General features: G+C 42.7%; 1 protein-coding gene across 7 annotated transcripts in view; it reads right to left on the bottom strand.

Annotated features, from left to right (window-relative positions):
- The window catches only part of NCOA6 (nuclear receptor coactivator 6), a 76,991-nt gene that overhangs the window by 50,403 nt on the left and 5,382 nt on the right, over window positions 1-21,206 (bottom strand). For 3 of the 7 annotated variants that reach the window (XM_075901411.1, XM_075901413.1, XM_075901407.1), the window contains exons 2-6: window positions 15,213-15,301; window positions 6,786-6,940; window positions 4,547-4,825; window positions 2,656-2,811; window positions 2,160-2,282 (exon numbers count right to left, since the gene is read on the bottom strand). In XM_075901411.1, the coding sequence (XP_075757526.1) occupies window positions 2,160-2,282; window positions 2,656-2,811; window positions 4,547-4,781 (514 nt within the window). In that variant the 5' untranslated portion in view covers window positions 4,782-4,825; window positions 6,786-6,940; window positions 15,213-15,301. Of the gene's footprint in view, window positions 1-2,159; window positions 2,283-2,655; window positions 2,812-4,546; window positions 4,826-6,785; window positions 6,941-8,656; window positions 8,805-15,212; window positions 15,302-21,206 lie in introns of those variants that run through there. The other 4 variants (XM_075901408.1, XM_075901409.1, XM_075901410.1 and 1 more) reach the window with 4 other exon arrangements.

Below are 21,206 nucleotides of genomic sequence, written 5' to 3'. Positions count from 1 at the left end.
ATGTTAATGAGAAGAAGGTGATCAGAGAGGGTGTGCGGCCCCTACTGGATGAAGGAGGTAACCTAGTGACAGATGATGTGGGGAAAGCTGACGTACTCAATGCTTTCTTTGCCTCTGTATTCACGGAAAAGGTCAGCTCCTGGACTTCTGCGCTAAGTGACACAAGATGGGATGAAGATGGACAGCCCTTTGTGGGTAAACAACAGGTTAGGAACCATTTAGAAAAGCTAAACGTACACAAATCCATGGGTCCAGACTTAATGCATCCGAGGATACTGAGGGAATTGGCAAATGTCATTGAGGAGCCTTTGGCTATTATCTTTGAAAAGTCGTGGAGATCGGGAGAAATCCCGGATGATTGGAAAAAGGCAAATGTAGTGCCCATCTTCAAAAAAGGGAAGAAGGACGATCCAGGGAACTATAGGCCGGTCAGTCTTACCTCGGTTCCTGGAAAAATCATGGAAGGGATCCTTAAGGAATCCATTTTGAGGCACTTGGAAGAGAGGAAAGTGATTAGGAATAGTCAGCATGGCTTCACAAAGGGCAAGTCGTGTCTGACCAATCTGATTAGCTTCTATAATGAGGTAATTGGCTCTGTGGACATGGGAAAGTCAGTGGATGTGATATACCTTGACTTTGATACGGTCTCCCACAATATTCTTGCCAGCAAGTTAAGGGAATGTGGATTGGATAAATGGACGGTAAGATGGATAGGAAGATGGCTAGAAGGCCGGGCCCAGCGGGTAGCGATCAACAGCTCGATGTCCGGATGGCGGTCGGTTTCTAGAGGAGTGCCCCAAGGTTCGGTTCTAGGACCGGTTTTGTTCAATATCTTTATTAATGACCCGGATGAGGGGATGGAGTGCTTCCTCAGCAAGTTTGCGGATGACACTAAGCTAGGGGGAGAGGTAGATATGCTTGAGGGCAGAGATAGGGTCCAGAGTGACTTAGACAAATTGGAGGATTGAGCCACAAGAAATCTGATGAGGTTCAACAAGGACAAGTGCAGAGTCCTGTACTTGGGACAGAAGAATCCCAAGCATAGTTACAAGCTGGGGACAAACCAGTTAAGTAGTAGTTCTGCAGAAAAGGACCTGGGGGTTACAGTGGATGAGAAGCTGGATATGAGTTAACAGTGTGCCTTTGTAGCCAAGAAGGCTAATGGCATATTAGGTTGCATTAAGAGGAGCATTGCCAGTAGATCCAGAGATGACATTATTCCCCTTTATTCGGCTTTGGTGAGGCCACATCTGGAGTATTGTGTCCAGTTCTGGGCCCCCCAATAAAAAAAACATGAGGACACATTGAAGAGGGTCCAGTGGAAGGCAACCAAAATGATTAGGGGGCTGGAGCATATGACTTATGAGGAGATGCTGAAGGAGTTGGGTCTCTTTAGTCTGCAGAAGCGAAGAGTGAGGGGGGATTTGATAGCAGCCTTCAACTTTCTGAAGGGCGGTTCCATAGAAGCTGGAGAGAGGCTGTTCTCAGTAGTGACAGATGGCAGAACAAGGAACAATGGTCTCAGGTTGTGGTGGGAGAGGTCCAGGTTGGATATTAGGAAAAACTATTTCACTAGGAGGGTAGTGAAGCACTGGAATGGGTTACCTAGGGAAGTAGTGGAGTCTCCATCCCTAGAGGTGTTTAAGTCTCGGCTTGACAAAGCCCTGGCTGGGTTGATTTAGTTGGGATTGGTCCTGCCTAGAGCAGGGGGCTGGACTTCATGACCTTCTGAGGTCTCTTCTAGCTCTATGGTTCTATGACACCACAGGGAAGCTGGTACAGGTTGGATCTTCCTGGCCCAGCACCCTCAGGACCTGACAGGCACTGGAAAAGGGAGTTTTCTGGATCAGAGGTGGTCAGGGCTCCCGGTCCCCCGCAAATGCCAGACTGGCTGGGCTGCCAGGTGGGTGCCACTGCCGGCCTCCACCTGACAGCTGCAGCTCACTGGTCCAGGATTCTCTGGCCTAGCAACATCAGTGGTCCAGATGACTGATGTTCCCAGACCAGAGAGTCCTGGACAAGAGAGGTTCAACCTGTATGCATTTTGGTTACTATAGTTACACTTCTGCTAGCAACTGCTACTACAATCAGTGAGTTTACATAAACTTAATAATAAATTTAATAATGTATAACACTAAATTTAACAAAATTGAACTTACCTTGGCCACCCTGCATGGGAAATCCTGTCTCCATTCGTATTGAATTGCCTGCTCCCAAGGGTCCATTAATTCTGACATCTTGACTTCTGTTTTGACCTAAAGCCAAGTTGATGGCACCTTCGCCTGGAAGTAATACACAATCTGTGACGTTCACTTATATGCATGGGGTGGGGAGGGCAAGGAAAAGAAAGGAACCAACGTACAAAGCAGCATTTACAGATGGTATCAAAATTAGTAGGCCAAATTTTCATCTACTATGTGCACTTTGGATATAGGGTGATTATCTAATACACTGTGTTCTTGCCCACTACTCAAGTATGTGATCAATATACTGAAAATTGAATTGTAGTCTTTAAGATGCGAAGAAGAGACACCCTGACACAAAGGTCTGAAGTGCTACTTGTACTGGTTTGAATCTTGCATACTATGCCCTGAGCTTATTCTTGTAGGGTCATCCAGGAGTGCAATTTTAATTATGCAAGTCACTGTGACATACCTTCAATCTGAACAGAGAGAATTCCCAAGTCACGGAGCTGCTGGTTGTTGTTCTGTGCCAGAATTCGTAGCCGCTCTGCAGCTTCACGCGGTATATTAAATGTAACACGTACACTGTTCCAGGGTTCTACCTTCTGCAATTTTAACTTGTTGGATTCTTAGTTAAAAGAAAAACGGAATGGCGTATTAGCCATTTTTCAAACAATGCAATAATGTTGCAAAACAAAGATGAAAACCAAACTACCTATTTCGCTTTCAAGATTGTCAATGGTTACTCCAATATGTGGAGATGGGGAAGATCTGACATACAAGTATGTACTCATGCTACCTACCAAACCACACACGGTCATCTTCATAAAGGACCACAAAGATGAAAACCAGTACACCACAGCCAATATAGTAACTCAGAGAGGCTATCCAAAAATTAAAACTTTATTACGTAAACTGGTTTGGCAGAGTGTAGCTATTCAAAACAAATGGGTATACAGAGGAGCTAAGTTTCAGGCAGAGGCAGCTTTTCATTCCTCTAACAGTCTTCACTATATGTGCGGTTGTGAAACTTTTATAAAAATATTTTAAGAGGCCAACTAAGTGTCCTCTGGGACTCTACTAGCCTCTAAGAATACACATCCTTAACTTCAACTATCTTGCTTAACCTCTTTTAGAGAGCCTATACAAAAAAACGTAAAACTTTACAGGCATTTTCAGAAAGCTAGTTACTTTGAATCTCTCCAGTTACTATGTCCTCACTATGTATATCTTCAAAAGTAATAGGTGGGAGCCAGAACAGATATGTAGAAAGTGAGTCATCCTGGGTACATTTAGTTAAATTATAGATTCATAGAATACTGGAATTGGAAGAGATACCAAGAGGTGATCAAGTCCAGCCCTCTGCCCTCATGACAGAACCAAGCACCATCTAGATCATCCCTGAAAGACCTCTATCTAACCTACTCTTAAATATCTCCAATGATGGAGATTCTACAGTCTGCCCAGGCAATTTATTCCAATGCTTAATCACCTAGACAGTTAGGAAATGTTGCCTAATGTCCAACCTAAACCTCCCTTGCTTCAGTTTAAGCCCATTGTTTCTTGTTCTATGGTCAAAAGTTAAAGAGAACACCATTAAACTCTATATTGAGTTTAGATTTTAATTTAATTATACCTGGTACAACTAGTAAAGCTCTCTTTTCTAGACAAACTGTAAAATGGGACTAAAACTCTTTATACAGATCTTTTCTAGATAACTAAAATTCTCTAATACCTGGAAAAAAGCCTTAGAACATATTCTAAGTAAGGCAGTTAACTATTTAACTTTTTCATTTTGGATGCTTATCTAAAGCACGCAATAAAGACTATTTTAAAACCATATAATAAATGACTGACAAAAACAGTGTAATGTCTTGATCAGTTTTCCAGACACACATAACTAGCCAGTCTCACTCTGAAATGGGGAAAAGCAGCACATTCTTTGCTAGTCTTAAGAATCACATTAAGCGGACCTCTTTGCTGGTCCTTTGAGCAGACACATTAAAGAGATGCTGCTGTAGTGAAGTTTTCAGTTATGTACACAATTTCTGGGTATCTCAGAAAAATCTCTCGAGACAGATGACACATGGACCAAATGCTATAAAATAAAATATCTATGTGACTTCTGGTTAAAAGAGTTAAAAAGTTGGCAGTGGGACATGGGAATTCAGTAAGTGGGAGGAAAAATGCTGAACTAATAATACAATCATAATGCTTTTAGGCAGCTAAAGAATTTCAGAACATGTTTTTTGCTCTCTGCTGCACAGAAAAAGGTACTGTGATTTTTTTTTTAAATAATCCCAATAATTGATTACAGTCTTAAGTAACTGAATTGAGAACGAAGTGACAAGAAAATGGATTACCCATGTGTAAAAGACTAGGTACATTCTTCAATATGATACCCAGTTTCTGTTTAAGGTCTTTGTCATCTATATTTCCTTTAAAAGCTACAAAGATGGTGGAATCTTCAGGAATACCATCCTGTTTGAGGTCATCTTCCTCCAGTCTGGAGTCAAAATCCACCTCCAAACCTTCCATAGTTGAGGAGAGCAAGGACGCATAGGTTTCTTTTAAGCTATGTAGGTCATCCAAAACCATGGCTATTTTCCAGCAACGCAAGCCAGTCAGACATTAAAAAGATGCTTTGAAGGGGAAAAAAAACCACGACAATGCATTATAAAATCCGTACAAATTAGGCATATAAATAAAAAACCATGATACATAAGTTCTGTTATTTTCTAGAGCAGGGGTCTCCAAACTGCGGCCCGCGAGGCCCTCTCATCCGGCCCGTGGAGACCGTCCCTGGGGTGCCGCCGAACGGGCCCTTCTTGCCGCGGTGGGGGGGCCCTGTCAGGGGTGTGCGGCGTGTACTCACGCCGCGCCGGGGCAGGAGAAGCGGCCGCGCGGCGGCAAACGGCGCAGGGGGCGGGGGTTAGCATGGGCGGCGTTCCCCCGCCCAGACTGACAGGGCAGCCGGCCAATCAGGGGGCAGGATGGGCGGTGGTGGTAACGCCCGCCCGGCGACGTGCGGGGGAACGTGAACCCCGGCGGGAACTTTAAAAAGGTGACCCCTGATTTAAATCGATATTAAATTCTTTCAGATCTCTCCTAAAACACCAGATCTAGTGCCTAAAATCAGCTTCTAGGTGAGGAAAAATGTTAATTTTTAATGCTTCATTTGTCCCTTGCTCCTTTTAAGTATTTTTCTCACTCTCTGGATTTCTTCTCGCTGGCCTGAAGGGTGAGTTTTCCCCAGTGCATTAATGCAGTGCCCCATAGCATGTGCCTGGCATGCTGCTAATTTGTTTTTGGAACAAGTACAGGCCAACAACTTGACGCACTTTCAGCAGTGCAAGGTCTTCATGGCTGAAGCAACAGCTGAGTTCCCCACGTCTGAAATATGTGAAGAACAATTTGAGAACAAACTTGTCCGATGATAATCTCAGGTCACTGTTGATGTTAGGGACAACAAATCTAAAGCCAGAAATGTCTGCTATTTTGGCATCCAGGAAACAATTTCACCATTCACACTAATACAGGTGTTCATGTGTAGTGTATCAATGTGTTATTAAATAATAACTGAATAAAATAATATTAAATAAATAATTAAAAACAACATCCATGTTTTGATTGTTTTTTATTTGGACCTCAAGTGTGTAGTCGGCCCCCGAACTGCTGTTTGATAGTTAATGCGGCCCTCGGGCTGAAAAGTTTGGAGACCCCTGTTCTAGAGGAACAAGGACAGGTAAGTCCTATAGTATGACATTTCCTACATGTGGTCCCAATACAGATTATTCTAAAACACAGCGGTACAATAGTAACAGTCTGTTGGTCCATAAAAGATATTACTTCAACCTCCTTGTCTCTTTAAGACAAAGAAGTGGAAAGAGAGGGAGAAGCGTTGTAGAGCTGAAACTGCTCAGAGGATTACCAATGGCCCCCCCCCCCCCCATCAGCTGGAGTTGTCATTGCTACTCCAATCTAGTGCCTCCCCCAATACCAAGACTAGCACACACATCACCTTGAGCAACAGATGGTAGGATACAAGCAGCAGCAGTAGAACAAAGGCAGCATGCTTCCAATTTTCAGCAGCCACAAACATTTAAAGCATTAAAGAAAAGACATGGACCAGGCAGGAACAGTTATGGCAGGCAGATAGAATGGTCCCTGCATTCATGTAACTTTTCTTAATTTTGTATAATTATTTATGTAGCACCAGTGGTATGCTTTATAATTTTATACTGACATTGGTCCTCAGAGACTTCTCTTACAGGTAATGCCTGTACTAAGATTTTCCTAAAGCACTACTGGGGAGGCCAGTCAGTCTGATAAAGATAACCAACAAGGATTCAAATCTAGAGGTAACCATTAAAAGAGACCGTCAAGGTTTTCTTGTCAACAGATATTTTGGGTAATTCAGGGGACCTTGGAGAAGACTAAATACAAAAATATCAATGCAACAGATGCCAAATCAGAGAAGGTAATAGAATTATTTGAAAACCTGGCAACTAAAGTCAGCAAATACAGACAGAATAAATAGGCCAAGTTTTCCACTACCACCATGGAAAGCATACAGAGGCTACCAACAAGAAAATAACCCACCAGGAGACCCAATATCAGGAGCTGTAAGACAAACAACTTGATCTCAAAAATCGAAGCCATGGTAATATCCAGACTGTTGGTCTGCCAGACAAAACTGAAGGGAGTTTGTTCACAAAATTCTTCAGTACTTGACTATCTGAAGTACCCACGTTGACCTGCAAAGGTAACCAGTTAAAAATCAATTGCATTCTCCTACCAGTACCAAAAAAGGGAGAGCACCTGGTATTATTACTTTTGCACCACTTTGCAGACAAAATGCTTGTAGTTAGCCACTGCCAGGAATTTGTAAAATTTAAAAATATCCTCTTTTCCCTTATTTTTCCTCATCTCCCGCCACCCCTTCTCTGTGCTACTGATTTGAAAACTGGACTGACCCCTTAAACTCCATTCATCTGAAGAAGTGGGTTGTGCCCACGAAAGCTCATGACACCATCTATGTTTTTTGTTAGTCTCTAAGGGGCTGCAAAACTATTAGTTGTTTAAGTTTTTCCAGTTACAGGCTAACATGGCTACCCCTCTCAAACTCTTATGAAGTAGTTCTCCAATATTTTTACATGGAGACAATAAGAAATGGCAAGGCTTTAACTAAGCCAGAGGCAAAGCTCAGGGATCTGAACAGTAGTATTCATTCCTTTACACAGGCATCACGGTTAAGGTTGCGAGTGTGTCATGGAAGCCACGGATTCCATGACTTTCCCTGACCTCTGTGACTTCTGCAGCAGCTGATGTGCCCGACCCAGGGTGTGCATGAGCAGCTCAGGTGGCCCTTGGGCCAGTAGACCCAGGGCCAATAGCAGCAGCTGCTGCTGGAGCAGTCTCAGGCCACCACATTCCCCTTTTGCCAGCAGCAGCAGGAGTTTGGATGTGAGAGGGGGAAGTGATTTGGGGCAGGCTCTGGGCAGCGCTAACCTCAGCGGGGGTTCCCTGGAAGCAGCAACATCATCTTGTGCAGCTGCTAGGCGGAGGCATAGCCAAGGCAGCTCTGCACACTGCAGCTCCCATTGGCCAGGGCCTGCAGGTGGAGGCAAAGTGAGTGCGCGGGGCAGAGGGAGTGTGCCGAGTTGCCTAGCCATGTCTCCAACTAGGAGCTGAGGGAGGGGGATGTCACCCCTTCTACGGAGGCACAGAGCCAGGAAGGGAGCCTGCCAGTCCTGCCAACCCCATCCCACACCAGAACCCACAGTGACCCCGGGCTGCCCCCCATCCCAGCACTCACGGCAACCCCCGGGCCCTCTCTCCCCAAGATTAAATCAGGGGTATATAGGAGAAGTCATGGACAGGTGAATTTTTGTTTACTACCCGTGACTGTCCATGACGTTTAATAAATATATCCACGACTAAAACAGCCTTAGGCACAGTGAGAGTCAAAGCATTCTCACCAAAGAAGTGTTCTCCTTTGGTAAGCTACTCTGATCCATGTCACAGGAGACTGGGACCATCCTTCTTTACAAACCACAATATACATATTTGGCAAAGATCTTTAGATCCCTGACAGACCTAGAACCTGTGAGATCCTCATGAGCTCAAGGGAACAGAGCAAGCTGGGGTCAGGTTGAGTTACCCAGATGGGAAACGGTGGCAGAACAGAGCAGGCTGCTGGGCCGCTTCACACAGCTTCTGTCACTGTGATGATTACAGGAGGCCCAACCCCTGCTGCCACCCTGCGCCACGCCTTCAGACTGCCCTGAGGACTATACTCAGTATAGTGGATGTTCCCATCCATAGGATGGATGGGATGAACACTGTGGGACCCCCCCAAAGAACGGCTCCCAGTGACTTCAGTTGCAGCTGAATGTGCAAGTCAGACATTCAGAAAATGAGGAATGCACATACTGTGCCCATTTGTGAAAAGTCTGGTTTAACTGACTTACCAGCATCACACAAGAACTCTGGTAGAGACAGGAACAGAATCCAGTTCTCCAAAGCAGTATTTAAATGCTGGAACCATGGGACCATGTTTTCTCTTTGTGCAGTCCCCTACTTCATTCACTACACATCTTTCAGCATCTGCAGCCAAGCCTGCCAGGGGGAGGGTGGAGAACAGGGTAGAGGGGAGGGAGAGCAACTGCTCTGGGCCTGGCAATTTAAAAGGACCACTACTGAGATAGTGATGACAGTGGCAGGAGCTCCCGCAATTTAAATCGCCCCCAGAGTTCTAGGCAGGCCAGGGCAGGTTAGTTCCCAATTCCACTCAAGTCCCTGACCTTCTGGAAGTGCAGACATATACCCCACCACCACCACCACACCCAGGGGACTGGCAATTCCGTCTGTCCCCTTGTCTGCAGCCAACCAAGCACACGGCCTAAAAATAACTTCCTCTTTCACTACACAACCTTGATTCCTCCCCAGAGCAGGCCCATCCTGTGCACTGAACGAGGCAGGGGGCCTAATGAAAATAGTATGTGATCATGTAACTGACCACTTTATCACAACCTATTCTCACAAGAGAACTGAATTAGGTCTACCATTTCTTAACTTTTGCTACCTTATTTCAGTATAGTTGTGTTTGTGTGATACGAGATGCACACATATGCAGATCTTGTTTATACTATTCTTCCTGGAAGACTCTATAAACCTGCAGTTCTCAACTCACTGCCAAATTAGCACATAACTGTGGCCTAGCTCAGTTGTGTGTTAAAGGCTTAGTACTCATGAAGCAGCAAATAAATTAAAGGCAAAACCCCAACATTCCTTCTTTGTAAGCCTCTTTCAATAGGCAACAGGAAGAGGTCTTAGGGGGTAATTACAATGATGCAGGCATGGAAGCTTTATGGCGTTTTGTCAGTGTTATACGATTTATGTAATTCATTGCAATCCCAATAGCTGTTTAAACCTGTGATTTCTCTTTCAATCTCTCCTGTTATATCTGAAGCAGAAATCTTTCACACAATGTGGGTCAAACAGACTCACAGTCTTTTTAAATTTTGGTATTATAATCTTCAGAGGACTGCTGTAGCTCCAACTGCAATCCATCATCCTGATCTTAACATGTCCAGATGTGACAAGATTTGTTAAAATTAGAAGCACAACAGACAAAACACTTCACAGGTACTAACAGAATACAGTTTGCTAAATCAGTAAGGATTGCAGGCATTGCTCACTTGACAAGGAAAGCCTTTGAGCATGCTGACTGGGCGTACTTATTTACATTTGGGCTGTGCCCTAAAGACTATATCTATACTGCACCACAGTGCACACTATGGGATGTGAGTTGCACAGGACACTAAAGGGTTGTGCACTAATGGACCTGTGTGGATACTACTCATGCAAACTAAAAAGTACCTGCTTTGCATTAATGTTTGAAAGAGAAAGAAAATGACTTTTCTACTAAGGATAAATGTGCATACGCTTACTGGACCATAGGCTACTGTCCAGAGACTAGGGCACCCACATAGGAAGTAAGAGACGCAGGGCCTACACCCCTCTCCTTCAATCACTCTTTCATTCTTTATCTACAGAGGAATATGAATGCAAGTACCCACATGAGAGACTGAGGGAGCCCCATACCAGAATCTTTCACAGTTCAGTGGCAAGAGCATTTTCCATGTTCAATTCTCTCTCCCAGTGGGGTCTCAAATATCCCAGATGGATGCTCTAGCCCCGTGGTGTCCAACAAGTTCTGAAGCAGTAGCCACTATAGCACCGGCTCCTGCCTCCCACCCCGTCTCTGTGGGAGGCAGCAAGGGGGGGTAGGCAGGTCCACAAAGCCAGCACATGCGGAGAGCTGGCTTGAAAGCCAGCTCCTTGTGTGCATCAGCTCTCGCCTGTCTCCCTCACACTCCACACTGCTGCCTCTCTATTAATACCAAGGCAGCTGGTGGTGGGGGGGAATGCTTGTGGTCAACAGGATTAACCAATAAGCCTAGACTTATCGGTGAGTCATGTAGTCATCTACACACTGACATCCCTACACCACACTTCCTCAGATGCAAAACAGAGAAGAACAGATCAAAGGAAGGGAGACAGAGATGGGAGTGTGACATCAGTGCTAATTAAATCAGAGTGGATGTGGCTCATCTTCAACAGTGATGAGAAGGTCAGAGTACCTGAAGGGGAAATTACCTATTGTAGTGCAAGAGCTACTCCGTGTGTCTATTTAAACCTGACTGGTGCCGAACTAGAGAATTTGCCAAACCACAGGAGGTCAATATTATCTAGCACAGGGCTGGGCAAAATATAGCCCAGGGGCCAGATCCATCCCACCAAGTCATTGGATCTGGCCCACGGACCACCCTGCACACAGCTGCACTGTTTAAAACGCAGTCCATGACGCTCTCTGCTCTGCGGGGTGGAGGAAGCTTTGTGATCTCCCCGCCCAGCCCAGCCAGAATCTTCTCCTGCACCCTGATCCTACACCCCCAATCTCCTGACCCAGGTCACAAACCCTCCTTTGCCCAAACTCCCTCTCGAACCTCATACCGTCTACTGCACCCCAGTGCCTTACCCCATGTGCCCTTCTGCACCCAACTTCCATCCTAGACCCTGCACCCCCTCCATAGAAAAGTGTGGCCCTTGACCATTTTCCAAAATCTTGGAGTGGCCTCCTACCAAAAATTATTGCCCAGCTCTGGGTCAGCAACATTACCAATACTTCCACTGCTTACTGGGCTCTTAGAAGACTTTTAGAGGTAAATCAGAGCTAAATAATAGCACAGAACACTGAGAGCCAGGACTAGTGGTTGTAAACAAACTCTACGGCACTGTAGGAAACTTGGCTGCACCCATGATAAGTGGACATCTGGCTAACTGAAATCATGCCAGACCACGGATGTTGCTGGGCCAGAAAGTGCCAGACTAGAAGGTTCAACCTGTAGTTTGCTTTGAAAGTGTTTTGCCTGAGAATTGCACCTTGAATATCAGAAACTTTGAGTCCATGGAGGTTAAAGTGCTCTCCAACTGGCTTTTCACTCCTTTGAACAACACCCTAGCCCCTAGATACCATCCTACCAATGCCACAAGAAAGATTTTGTGTTGACTCCACCTGATAGTCGCAACAACAGACGGAACTTCTACATAGAGTGCTTCCGCCAACATGCACAGGTTGGAACTGAGGTCAAGCAGCATCACTTGTCCCATAATCTCAACCATGCAGAACCCTATGCCATCCACTGCCTCAGATACAACTCTAACGTTATCATCAAAAAGGTTGAAAAGGAGGTGCTGTAATCAACACAAATAGGTCAGATTATGAATGGGAGGCTGCTAACTAACTTTCCAACACTGCATTCTCCTGGCCATTATCCTCTGATCCCACTGAGGAGTACCAAAAGAAACTACACCATCTACTCAAGAAACTACCTGAAGCAGCACAGGAACAAATTCTCAGACACACACCAAGATCTCAGTCCAGGTATATTCTATCTGCTACCCAAGATCCGTAAACCTGGAAATCCTGGACAGCACATTATCTCAGGCATTGGCACTCTAAGGGTACGTCTAGACTACCGCGTTTTGTCGACAGAAGTTTTGTCGACAGATACTGTCGACAAAGAGCGTCCAGACACATTGAGTTCTGTCGACAAAGCAAGCTGCTTTGTCGACAGAACTCCGTAATCTGGACGCAACGTTACAGGCAATAACACCTTCTGTCGACAGAGTTCTGTCGACAGAAGGTGTTATGCCTCGTAAAATGAGGTATACCAGCGTCGACAAAACTGCTGAGTTCTGTCGACGTTATGTCAACAGAACTCAGCGGTAGTGTAGACGCTGGTATAGTTTTGTCAACAAAAGTCCACTTTTGTCGACAAAACTAGGTAGTCTAGACACACCCTTACTGCAGGACGCTCGGACTATATTAACTCCCTCTTCAGGCCCTATGCTGAAGGGGATTTCCCAGCTATCTTTGAGATACCACCAACTTCCTGAAGAAACTATAATCCATTGGTGATATTCACGAAAGAACCATCCTAGCCACTATGGATGTAAAAGCTTTCTATATCAGCACTCTACACAAGGATGGACAGCATGTCATCATAAACCATATCCCCAATGAAGCCATGGCACAACTGGCTGCTGAACTTTGTGCCTTTGTTCTCACCCAACAACCATTTCAGATTTGGGGATGATTTATACCCTCAGGTCAGAGGCACTGCTATGGGTACACGCAAGGCCCCACAATACACCAACATTTTTATGGCTGACATAGAAAGTGTTCTCAGCTCCCATCCCCATATTCCCTCCCCCTCTTGTGCTACAATGACTACATAGTTATCATCTGGACCCACAGGAAGGAAGCCCTTGAAGAATTCCACTGGGATTTCAATAATTTACTCCCCACCATCAATCTCAGCCTGGGTCAGTCCACACAAGAAATCCAATTCCTGGACATTATAGTACAAATAATGGTTACAAATACCACTCTATAATGGAAACCTACTGACTACTATACTTCTTTACATGCCTCTAGCTTTCATTCAGAACACATCACACGATGCATTGTCTATTGCCAAGCCCTAATATACAACTACATCTTCTCCAATTCTTCAGACAAAGACAGAAACCTACAGGATTTCTATCAAGCATTCTTAAAACTACAATGCCCACCCAGAGAAGTGAAGAAACAGACTGATAAAGGCAGGTGAATACCCAGAAGTCACCTACTACAGGAAAGACCAAACAAAGAAAGCAACAGAAGACCACTAGCCATTACCTGTCGCCCCCAGCTAAAACTCCTCTAACTCATCATCAAGGATCTACAGCCTCTCATAGATGACAATCCCTCGCTCTTATAGATCTTGGGAAGCAGACCAGTCCTGAAGTACTGACAACCCCCCAACCCGAGACAAATACTCACCACCAACTTCACACCCCACAACAGAAACACTAATCCAGGAACCTACCCCTGCAACAAACCCCATTGCCAAGTCTGTCCTCACCTCTACTCTAGTGATACTATCATAGGACCTAATCACATCAGCCATTCTGTCATAGGCTCATTCATGTGCACATCTACTAATGTAACATATGACATCATGTGCCAACAATGCCCCTCTGCGATGTACATAGGACAAACTGGACTGTCTCTATGCAAAAGAATAAATGAACACAAATCAGACATTAAGAATGGCAACATACAAAAGCCAGTGGTGGAGCACTTTAACCTACCAGGGCGCACAGTTTCTGACTTGCAAGTTGCATTTTCAGGTTAAAAAAAAAAAAAAATCAAAACCAGACTGTATCGAGAAACTGCTGAGCTGAAATTCATATGCAAACCTGAGATCCTGATAAAAGGTTTAAACATAAACATGGAGTGCGTCTCACATTACAATAGGTAATTTCCTCTTTAGGTACTCTCACCTTCTCATCAGTGTTAGAGAAGAGCCACATCCACTCTGACAATTAGTTCTGATGTCACATTTCCATCTCTGTATCCCTTCCTTTTTTCTGTTCTTTTCTTTTCAGCATCTAAGGAAGTGACTAATATCTCACAAAAGCTTATGCCTTAATAAATTTGTTAGTCTTTAAAGAATCACCAGACACCTTGTTTTTGCAGAAACAGACCAATATGGCTACCCCTCCAAGAGCTAAGAATGGAAGCCTGACAGCAGAGAGTTGGCTGTATCTGAGAGGAAGGGGCTGACCACACAATCCACAGTCAGTAACTTCCACTGGCTAGTGCATTGACTTTGGTGGATCACAATCTAAGATGCCTATCTATCCTCGTTCTTTGCATAGGGAGCCTATGTCCCTAATTCAAGCTTTGTGGATTATACTCTTGTTCTTGTGATACACTAGGCAGCTATGGGTCGTAAAAGTGAAATGTCGTGATACTCAAAGTTATAAGGCCCAAGTCCCAGGCCCCATTCTAACTCAATCTACAAAAACACACCATCAGTACCACCCTTCTAGACAACAGAGCTCTGTAGCACAAAGTGTCCATGACTCCACTGTCCATGACTCCAGGCATCTAAGAGCACCAAAGAGTTACAAAACATCTAATCTATTAAAACTTTTGTCACATTATATCATTTTTGGCACAAGTCCTGTTAAAACTTTAAAAAAGCAAACAACAGTCTGCTGTGCGTTAACATTACATGCATGCTCAGAAAGCAGAGGAGACGAGGAACCAATGTCATAACGCATAAAAGTCCCTGAAAAGAAAAACTCAGATATTCATTAGATTTCACTTTAGGAAAAAACGTTGACTAGTTTCATTAATCTATATAAACGGTCAGTCACTAAGCTCTAACCTTTGCTCACCATGGCAACAAGGACTGGGAAAATCATGCAAGCAGCACAGCGCTTCTGACTGAAAGGTGGGTGTATAGGTACATACTTCATATTGATCTCTAATAACCCTATGTGGAAGACTGAAAAAGCAGCTCCAGAGACAGCAGACTCCTGACCATGGGCTTTTGAGGGGAAAATAGTTTGTTTTGTTTTTATAGAAAGGAAAATAGGAGACCTCCAAAAACCTCTTTTACTTACCAAGATAACCCTCCTGAAACATCCTCGCTAACCTCAGGCTAGTAAGCATTTTTAAACAATGGTATCCTCCTGCAGTGCCTGAATAAACCCTGAAAGAAAAACAAATATGGTTCATAAGACAAAAGTAATAATCTATATGGTACAAAATCTTCCGCAAATAGTGTTTTCAGTAAAAAAAAATTGTTTTAAATAATAAAACACAAACATTTTGCTGCAAAACCAAATCACTGTTTACTAACTCAATTTATAATATAAAGTATTTTTGTAGGTGGAAGGAACAATCTTTGTGCTGAGATCAGCACATAAATGGTTATAATTCATACAAATTAAAATTCAGTAATTATGTCAATTCCATGACATTCTGTAGGAAAATTCTGCACTTGCTTCTACTGTTGCTCTAGAGTTGCTCACTAGGGAGGATGACCCCAAAAACAAAAAATGAGGAAGGGGTTAGAGATTTGAGAGGTGGAGCTTCAAGTTTATATGACATCTACTAGCCAAAGACTAATACAAAGCAGGCTGCAGGGATACCACCAAAGCAGAAAACCCAACTCTCTCCCTTTCCTAGCAACTGGTGGCAGGGAGATGGAAATCTGCCCTTGGAATTTGCTAGTGAAGCTCTGGTCTCCTCCTCTGGTAGGTGTGTCTAGTAAAATCTTCAAACTCTGCATATATAGAAATGAGCCAAAAATACAGCAGAAGTAGTTACCATCTTGGCCTAGGAGATGAGGTAATGGTAAACACGAATTGACACTTGAATGACAAAAATCAATGCTATACATAGAAAAAGGAGACTAAGACTATGTCTAGACTACGCTGAAGTTTTGAAAGAGGATATGCAAATTCCGTGGGAATTTGCATATCTTCTTCCAATTTCACTTTCTAAAGCAGAGCTTTCGAAAGTGAAAGTAGTCGGGATGTGTTTTTTTCAGCAACCTCCTCCCTTTTTCAAAAAGCTGCTAATCCTCAAAAAATGAGGTTTTGAAAGTGAAATCGGAAGAAGATATCCTCTTTCAAAACTTCAACATAGTCTAGACGAGCCCTAAGGGGGGAATATGATAGAGGTCTATAAAATCATGACTGGTATGGAAAAAGTGAATAAGGAAAAGTTATTTACTCATTCCCACAATATAAGAACTAGGGGTCACCAAATGAAATTAATAGGCAGCAGTTTTAAAACAAAAGGAAGTTTTTCTTCACTCAGCGCACAGTCAACCTGTGGAACTCCTTGTCAGAGGATGTGGTGAAGGCTAGAACTTTAAAAGTGTTCAAAAAAGAGCTAGATGAAATCATGGAGGCTAGGTCCATCAATGGCTATTAGCCAGGGTGGATAGGAATGGTATCACTAGCCTGTCTCTCTCTGGAAGTGGGTGACAGGGGAGGATCACATGGGAATTACGTGTTGTGATCCCTCCCTCTGGGGCATCTGATATTGGCCACTGTCGGCAGACAGTATACTGGGCTAGATGGATCTTTGGTCTGACCCAGTCTGGCCGTTCTTATGTTGATGTCTCCAGTTACCTTGACAGACCTCTCTAAATCTATGAATGGATATCAAACTGACCAGCAGAAACAAATGGCTTTTGGTTGAAAGAGGATTATCCTACACATAAGATTTCAATATTCTGTCATTAAATGTGAGAACTTCATAGGGGTAGCCGAGTTAGTCTGTAACAGGAAAAACTTAAACAACAAATAGTCTAGTAGCACCTTCAAGACTAACAAAACATGCAGATCGTGTCATGAGCTTTCGTGGGCACAATCCACTTCTTCAGATGACTGGAGTATTAGAAGTCCAGATCCAAGAATAAATAAGAGAAGGAGGGAGGAGGAAAAAAGGGGGGGGGAGAAATGTATCTCCTTGGATCTGGATTTCTAATACTCCAGTTATCTAAAGAAGTGGGTTGTGCCCACAAAAGCTCATGATACCATCTACATGTTTTGTTAGTCTTTAAGGTGCTACTAAACTATTTGTTGTTTTTCCTATTAAATTTAAGGTCGGACTAACACCATTTACCATAGTAATCATTGTTAGGATATTGTTATTTGTGATTTTTCTCTATTTCTGTCATAAGAGAATATTTTAGCAACCATTTAAATCTAAAAGAAATTGATCTTGAACCATTACATGGATCAGTTACTATGAGTGCCTGAGAGAGAAAACCAGATTCCTGACCTAAAGGGACACAGAACCAGGATTAAACAGCAGCTTAGATAGAAAGTTACATGCATAAAGACTGATTTCTCTCTCCATACAGCACAGTAGGTAGGATGGCCAGAGTCATTGAGAGACACTCAAATAACCTTAAATATCTTAGAATTATGATAGATAGTGCTTTTGAGTGAAGTGCAGTTGATGTTTGCTTTATTTTAATATACAACATCAATATTAGATGTAACAGATCACTTGCCAGGAGTTTACTATGTACAGTAAAACCTGTGTTATCCGGCATGCTCAGGGATTAGGGCGCTCCGGTTATCTAAAAATTCCAATTATCTGAGGGTCCCATCAACCTAGGAAAAACCAATGGACAATAATAGTAAAACTCAAGTTTTTAATATTGATAGTTTTGTAGTGTGAAGCAGTTGCTTTACTTGCATGTTCCCACCCGGTCGCCATTTTGAAATGTCACTAGCCCAAGCTCACTGCTGCACGGCTACACGTGGCAGTGAGTTTGGGCTAGTGAAATTTCAAAATGGCAACCGGACAGGAACATGCAAGTAAGTTGGTGTCACATTTCTATTTTGAGTTAAAGATGATTAGTACTTCTTAAATAAAAAACTGTTAAGCCAATCATGGTAAACCAAGCCAGGTCTGGGCCCCTGAAGACGTGACAGTATTGTGGCTGGGGGTGAGGCTGGTTAACAAAGTTTTCTGGTTAAAAGAGTGCCGGTTAACAAAGGTTTCACTGTAAGTTGCAGAGGCTGAGGTGAACTGGCATGAAGTTCCCATAGCAGAAGTTTTACACTTCTCCTGTATTATTCCTCTGGCCATTAATTATATAAGCCACCACCCACTTAAAATATTAAAGAAACATAAGTTCTTGGCAACTATCCAGAAGTTAATGGATTTAATTACAGTTAAGATTATGTTTAAATTAGAATTTACAGGAATAAATATTAAACAGGCTTAAGAATAGTTTACAGTTTATATGATTCAGCTAACAGCTCTCCCCATAATACCGAAACAACAGGACTCTCTAAAAAAAATCTTTCCTCCATATTTCCACAAGGTGCAAGGCAAATTGTTAGATGTAGGTGATCATGGGTATGAGGCATAGTGACATGCTTTAATGGAATTTTATTCTATTTTATGGTGGATTTATTCATTAAAATTCCATAAACTTCACTGAAATTCACTGAAAAGTATGATTCTATATGATGTCCCTTGACATATTTCCACCACTTGAGACATTCTAACATTTATTGTACATATTGTACATGATCAGTTCCCCAGACATGACCAAAGAAGAATAAAGAAGAGAAAACGTAACTTCAGAAAAATTCCAACTGCAACTAGTCACTTACCTTAAAAGATTAATATTTTCATAAGTTTTAATCAAACATACCCCCAGGTCTCCCTTTTTTTATAAATTAATCTGAAGTGTCACCATTGTTCTTGGAACTACCATCCTGAAAAGTTTAATGGTGAATTACAATTAGCCAAATTGTTCGTTTCATGTGAAAGAGAACATATCCATTTGGAAACAATATAAATACAATTTTCTGCTCCAGAATAAAGCCAGAGATTTATAGTAATGCAGAATTTAATTAAGATATACAGGCATATTCAGTCATTAAAAAATGAAATAATCACTTAATTAAATGTGCATGTATTTTTCTGATAAACTGTGCTTTAGTTTGATTTTTCAAGTACAGCAGAACGAATTTTTAATTATGGAGAACCATCTATAGTTAATGTGATTAGGGATGTTAAAATCAGATTAATCATCTAATCAAATAATTGATGGGATTTTCATCAACTATTCGATTAATCAATAAGAGCACTTCTGCTTTGAAATGTAGCAAGAGCCCATCTGGCTGTTGCTACATTTCACAGGAAGAAGTGGGCATCTCATCTTTGAAATGTACAACAGCCTCAGTGGGGCTCTTGTGCATTTCAAAGATTGAAACACTTCATGGAGCCTGGGGCCAGCAAGGGACTCTCAGACTCCCCAACTGGCCCCAGGTTTTATGCAGTGCTTCCACTCTGAAACATACAAGAGCCCCAGCAGGGACTCTTGTACATTTCAAAGGTGGAACACTGCCACTGCAACCCTGCCCCCGCCACTCCAATGGAGCTAAAGGGAACTAGCTTTTAAGCCGGCTCCCTCCAGCACGTCCTCTTCTCCCCTCCCCCTTGCTGTCTCTTTCTGATAGAGGTAGCAAAGGGGGTAGAAGCAACTAGCTTTGCTTATCGGATACCCAACTAATCGATTAGTCACATACATCCCTAAATGTGACACGCTTTCTACTGAAAGGTCACTTTACCTACAACTAAACCGATTTGACCCAAGGTTCTCATAAGTACTTCTGCCAGAAAAATCTTGGTAGAATGTATAAAATGTGAGTATAATCCAACCAGGAATTCATGTTTTGAAATAAAAAAGTTTTAACCGCAAGCTTTTTTGCCAACTACTAAGAATATCTTGGATAAAGATCTCCAAATCTGATTTATTCTGCTGTCTCTGCTGTGAAAGTATTCTTTGAACATGTCTGCAAAAGTCCAGAATTCTAAAACAATGTTTTAAAGTACAAAAATACAGCATTAAGATACCACAAACAATTTTAACATCAAAATTTCTGCACGAGACTGACAAATCCGATTGCTAGAAGCAACTAAGAGAATTTTCCCTGACAATAAGGAATGCCAATTTTAGCTTTCATTTTGAAACATATATTTTAACCTTCAAAGTTAAGATCTTTATGTACCTGAACCCACACAATGATGCGTTTCAGTAATGTCTTCTACTGCTTCAGCTTAGTCAAGCAGAAGCAGAATGAAATTAGCAAGATACTTCTTAGTGTCACTGGTGCTATTAAGAAAGCTGTGATAATCAGTGAAGCTGAGAAGAATCATATAAATTTCATTTTGCTACTCTCTGGGAAATCTATGACCAATAGGAGAAGCAAACACTGAAACTATTCACATGGGAGGACCAAAAGATAGTTAGACATTTTCCCATGCTGCAGTCAGGAGACTAGGCAAGGAACATCAGGGCAGAAAGCTCCAAATGCACAACTGTCAAGAAGCTCAAGTGGAGGGAAAAGAGTGAGAATTCTCTCTTTTCTAGTAATCAGAGGCAAGTTTGAGAACTGGAGAAGGTGCAGGGTCAAAGAGCGTGGAGGTTTTAAATGTAACAGTTGCCTATTATTGCTAGCTGTACGTAGATACAAAAGGTATAATCCCCACATAGGAGCCAGTATAATGTTGGATTTATTTTTCTAAATTTTTATTTACACTTCTTAAATTGCATATCCAAGGCCTGGAGGATTTGCAAAACACTTTGTAGGCAGAGTGAAAAATATCTGTAGCACTTCCTCACGTGCACAGAGACGGAACAAAATCTAAATAGGGCATGCTCAATCCAAACCAACACCAAGAGGCTGCACTTATCAAATCAGAACTCAAATTGTTTATAGTAAAGGTCACATTCCCTGTCTCTCTCTTCAGCTCCTCTCAAACTCTCCTACGGTTTCATAATTCCTCTCCCACAACACACTACATGTGGGGCTACATAAAACAGAATCTGGTGCCTATTATAGCAGCCCAATTACTGAGTGGCGTGTAATGGCAGAAGCATATTAACCAAACAGATGTTCATTTTAACTTTTTAAACTCTCAACAAGTTGGCACCTGGTTATGTAAAAGTTTGCCCTTCTCCCTTTGTTATACTGCCACAGAAGACAACTGAGATATTTAAATCTAGAGCTCCTTCATGATAAAAAAAAAGGAGATAGCTATTACCAGGGTGGTTATCCATATGCATTCCC

This window comes from Pelodiscus sinensis, chromosome 18, assembly GCF_049634645.1.
Source record: "Pelodiscus sinensis isolate JC-2024 chromosome 18, ASM4963464v1, whole genome shotgun sequence".
NCBI lineage: Eukaryota > Metazoa > Chordata > Testudines > Trionychidae > Pelodiscus > Pelodiscus sinensis.
The sequence above is the reverse complement of the archived record's forward strand: the minus strand, read 5'-3'. Positions and strand labels throughout refer to the sequence as shown.